The sequence below is a fragment of the Melopsittacus undulatus genome, chromosome 4, assembly GCF_012275295.1.
Source record: "Melopsittacus undulatus isolate bMelUnd1 chromosome 4, bMelUnd1.mat.Z, whole genome shotgun sequence".
Taxonomy (NCBI): Eukaryota; Metazoa; Chordata; class Aves; order Psittaciformes; family Psittaculidae; genus Melopsittacus; species Melopsittacus undulatus.
Window position 1 is genome coordinate 103772561 of NC_047530.1, and position 4290 is coordinate 103776850.

General features: G+C 51.5%; 1 protein-coding gene across 1 annotated transcript; it reads right to left on the reverse strand.

Moving 5' to 3' along the window:
• Positions 1-202: 202 nt before the first annotated feature.
• LOC117435992 (uncharacterized) lies at positions 203-2364 on the reverse strand. Its single transcript, XM_034061353.1, has 3 exons — positions 2077-2364; positions 1825-1923; positions 203-1495 (listed from the first exon to the last, which is right to left on the reverse strand). The coding sequence occupies exons 1-3, from the start codon at positions 2179-2181 to the stop codon at positions 203-205; spliced, it is 1497 nt and encodes a 498-aa protein (XP_033917244.1). The 5' UTR covers positions 2182-2364.
• Between the last annotated feature and the right edge of the window lie 1926 nt (positions 2365-4290).

Genomic DNA, 4290 nt, shown 5'->3' on the forward strand with positions numbered 1-4290 from the left:
TGCAAAAGAGCAGGTCACATCCAGTTTCAGAGTGATGTACCAGTTCTGGGATGTGATCAAAGAGGAAGCACAGGAAACAGATTCTCCTGACGAAGCTGCTTCTTGAGCTTGTCTGTCAAAGCCACAGGAGGCTGGGGTCTCTGCCTCTCCTCCTCAACATCCCTGAAACGGACGTTCTTCAGGATGCTCTTGGGTGCAGCCGTCAGATCCGTGTTGTTCTGTTTGTGGCTGTGCAGGACAGCTGCCCAGCCCTGTGCTCGTCCTGCTGCAGCCTGCCTGCTGATGCCGGGAGAGGCTGGTGCCTTGGCACCTCAACAACATCTCTGAAACGGACCTTCTTCAGGATGCTCTTGGGTGCAGCCGTCGGATCCGTCTTCTTTTGTTTGTGGCTGTACAGGACAGATGCCTCTGCCACCTCAACAACCTCTCTGAAACGGACCTTCTTCACGATGGGCCTGGATGGGACATTCAGGTCTGTGTCATTTTCTGCTGAGCTGCTCAGGGCAGGTGCCTGGCGCTGTGTCTCTCCTGCTGCAGACTGCTTGCCACACTCAGCGAAGAATGGTACTTTTGCCTCCTCTTCGGCCACATCTCTGAACTGGTCCTTCGAGATGGTGCTGTATGACTTTTGCACATCTGCACCACGCGCTCTGATGCGGTGCAGGGCAGGTGGCTGGTGCTGGGCTTGTGCTGCAGCAGCCTGCCAGCTAAAGCCACGATGTTCTGGTGCTGGTGCTGTGTGAACAAGAGGTGCCTGGTGCTCCTCTGCCTCAGGAGCTCTGCGCAAGCAGCTCCCCTTGGGCTGTTGCAAAGTCTCGATGCTGCTGGGCAGGGGTGGCAGAGACTTTGCAAGCACCTTCTTGTTCAGCCCCAGCGACTTGCCATAGAGGCTGCCCTGGAAGTCTGCCGCTGGCATCGCTGGCTGCTGCTCTGCCTCTCGCCACGTCCTCCTGCTCTGGGAAGCAGCAGTGCTCGCACAGGTGTCAGGAGCAGGAGCAGGCTGAGTGGCAGTGGCCTTGCTGCCATTAGCTGCACTGACAGTGCATCTCCTTGTCACTGCAGCCCTGCCGTACACTGGGTCCTGACTTCCCACTGCCTGCTGGCAGAGCCCCCGGCTCTCAGCACTGGTGCTGCACAGGACCGTGCTCACATTTCCTGTGCCCTTCAGTGTGGCACAGGCTGTGGGCCTGAGTGCGGCAGGCTGACAGCTCTGTGGCCGTGCAACAGTGCTGCCATGTGCAGGGACACAGGGCATCTGGGCAGCGGTTGTGCAAAGCTGCTTTTGGCTCTTGCTTGTACTGCCTATGGCCACATCCCTGAACGTGGCTGTAGGGGCAGAGGGTGCCAGTGTCAGTGGAGGCAGCCTGCTGTAGCTGCTGGCTGCTCTCACTGGCTGACATGGTGGCCGAGGTGCCCTTTCCACCAGTGGTGGCAGACGTGTCTGCTCCTCTGTCCTGCTGCGGGGCAGCACCTCTCTGTGCCCCAGGCTGCCCACCTGCAAGAGAAGCGGAGGAGAGAGGCTGTGTGATGGTGTCTCTTGCACCCATGTCCCAGCTGGCTGAGCTCACCCAGTTGGGCTCCCCTGCCAGCCCCATGTCAAGGCTCAGCCCCACAGGTGGCTGCTGCCTGCTCCCAGAGCTGGTTGGGGAGAGGGCTGGCCACCCGCAGCCCATGGCCACTGCCCACAGCACCCCTGTATGCCCGGGCAGCCTGCGGGGCACAGCATGGGGGGCTCAGCTTCCTCCCTCCTGCACCTCCCGCCTGCCCGTCAGCAGTTCCCATGGTTGGGAAGGTGTTTGGCCCTGTCTCCCTCGGGGTCCCTACCTCTGCCTGCTGGGTCACGATGGGCGGAAGCCTTCTTGGGAAGGGCAGCTGTGGCAGCGTGATCCTGTGCGGCCCTTGCTCAGGCTGCCTGTGGGCCACCTGCGGGCAGGAGGAGGAGGAAGAGGTTTGTGATGGAGGCAGCTGCCTTGGCACAGCAGCCCCCGCAGGGCCGGCAAGCCCGGCCCCGGCACCGAGGCAGCTCCGTGTGGCCCTGTCCCACCACCGGCCTCTGCCTCCTGCCCCAGCCCTCACCTGGCATCTCCTTTGCACTCCTGGCTGGCCTTGGGCAGGCTGGGAGAGGGCGTTTGATCCATTGACCACTGGCATCTTCCGTGTCCTTGGATGCGGACTTGCCATGGACTCACACGGCAAATGCCACCTCTAGGGTGCTCCAGGGCCTTATATACCCCACATAACAGACGCAACAATGCCCCCGTGGTTTCCATGGAGATGCCTTTGCCCTCGCCAGTTCCAAACGGTCCCAGCTGCTCATGGGCAACTCCACAGCAATCCCTGAAGCTTTGTGATGGTGGCAGCATCGTGCCCATGACCACTGGGCACCCAGGGGTGCACTTTTCTCCTCCCTGTTTTTTCCTTGACAAGATGAAAAGGGAACAGAGAAAAGAAAGAGGTGAAAGAAGGAAAAAACCCAACAAAAATAATAAAATACTTGGTAACATCATTCTATCAATGTAAAACATGATGGATGTTTCCTTGGCTTAAGTTCCTATCAGCAAAGATGTTCTTGAATAACATGGTGAGGATATTCCGAATAAACTAGAGACAGAATCTCTCAGCACTCCTAAACATGGCAATAATACTGAACATCCGTTATCCTGTCAGTACTGACTACTGGACACAAGAACATGGATTGTGTAAGACCACATAAATGCTATAGGTTTTATATGTATCTGTATATATTATATGTATATATATTTATATGCAACCAAAGGAATATTTTCATTGCTGGCAGCTCAGGATTAGGTGACCTTTAAAGGTCGCTTCCAACCCAAACTACTCTATGATTCTATGAATCTTGACTCCAAAATCATTCTTTCTTGCCATTTTGTACTCAGTGCATGCCTTCAGAGAATGTAGAGACAATCCCATAAAAGGCCTTTGTTGTTAATTATAAATTAGAGTTTTTAGATCTGCATCAAGCAAGGGCATTTTGTCACTGTGTGCCCTACTTTACCCTTTACCCTAAAGAATTCACTGTGGCCAACCTGAAGTAAATTATGCAATCAACCAGAGCTGGTTAAATGTACAAGCAGTTTGACACAGAGTCACTTCTACATCATTCTATCAATGTAAAACATGATGGATATTCCCTTGGCTTAAGTTCGTATCAGCAAAGATGTTCTTGAATAACATGGTGAGGATATTCTGAACAAACTAGAGACAGAATCTCTCAGCACTCTTAAACATGGAGAAAGCTTTAGGAATCAGAAGCAAAAATTCACCTGTAGTTGCAACAGCAATGAGGCAAACTCTGAGAAGCACATACATTGTTGTATGACAGTCGTGCTTATGTGGGGTAGAAAGTTTGGGGCTAGAGAGATTAATTATCTAAATGAACATGGAAGTACATCAGTGAGCAAATTGCCATCTGATCATATGGGATACTTAGGCTTTGTCCTGTACTCCTGGAATTCACACATTGCTGAGGCTGTCTTGATTTCTCACATGTTATTTTCTCTTCCACACACTATATCACAGAGCCCTCTGGCTGAGAAGTATAGAACTGGACAGGCCTCCCTTCAGAGCATATCAAAACCATCCCTTAATTAGCTGGTGGATGCAATTTGATTTAAGACACATGAAATACTGGCTCGTTTTCAGGAACTGAATGCCTTTTTCCTTGCCATACTAAATAAAGACAGCGCTCCCTAGTCTGACTGGCACTGATCAGTCTTACAGCTGAGGCACACGCCTGCGTGTAGGCACATCCTCTTACTCAAAATCTTCTTGTAACTCTGATGGCTCTTTCACAAGAACTGAGAACACTTTGGAAAGAATATGCCAAAGGCACAGTATTACAGGCATGGTTACAGTGACTTGAACCTTGAGAGATTCCTGAAGAGATTGGGGAAAACCACTTTTCTTCTCCTGTTAGTCTTGCCCAGTACATTCAGGGCCACATATTCTGGATATTTTCTTTCTCTTGCCTACTGTTATCTACCAATAAACTTAACTGTTGTAAACGTGACAGGTTGGAAATTCAGATCTAGCCGAGTTTTCTCATGCAGTTCTTTTTCTTTCGATATGGTTAAAAAATAAATAGAAGTAAATACCACGAGGTTTAACTTAGTCACACAATCTGGTTTTTTCGGTCCGCTTTGGAATCTGTTTGAGTTCAGGGCTGATGTTAATCCTCCACAACATGCAGTTGTTTATTCTACGGCAAGTCACCCGCATAGACAGGGATGTCAGCAGCAGAGCACGTTACTGCAGTAAAACATGAGG

What these genes read in the sequence shown, in the direction of transcription:
- LOC117435992 (XM_034061353.1), bottom strand. Translation starts at nt 2,181, where the DNA reads ATGGCAAGTCCGCATCCAAGGACACGGAAGATGCCAGTGGTCAATGGA. An exon ending in GAGTGCAAAGGAGATGCCAG is followed by an intron (nt 1,924 to 2,076) that starts GTGAGGGCTGGG and finishes TCCTGCCCGCAG; the next exon opens with GTGGCCCACAGGCAGCCTGA. An exon ending in TCGTGACCCAGCAGGCAGAG is followed by an intron (nt 1,496 to 1,824) that starts GTAGGGACCCCG and finishes CTTCTCTTGCAG; the next exon opens with GTGGGCAGCCTGGGGCACAG.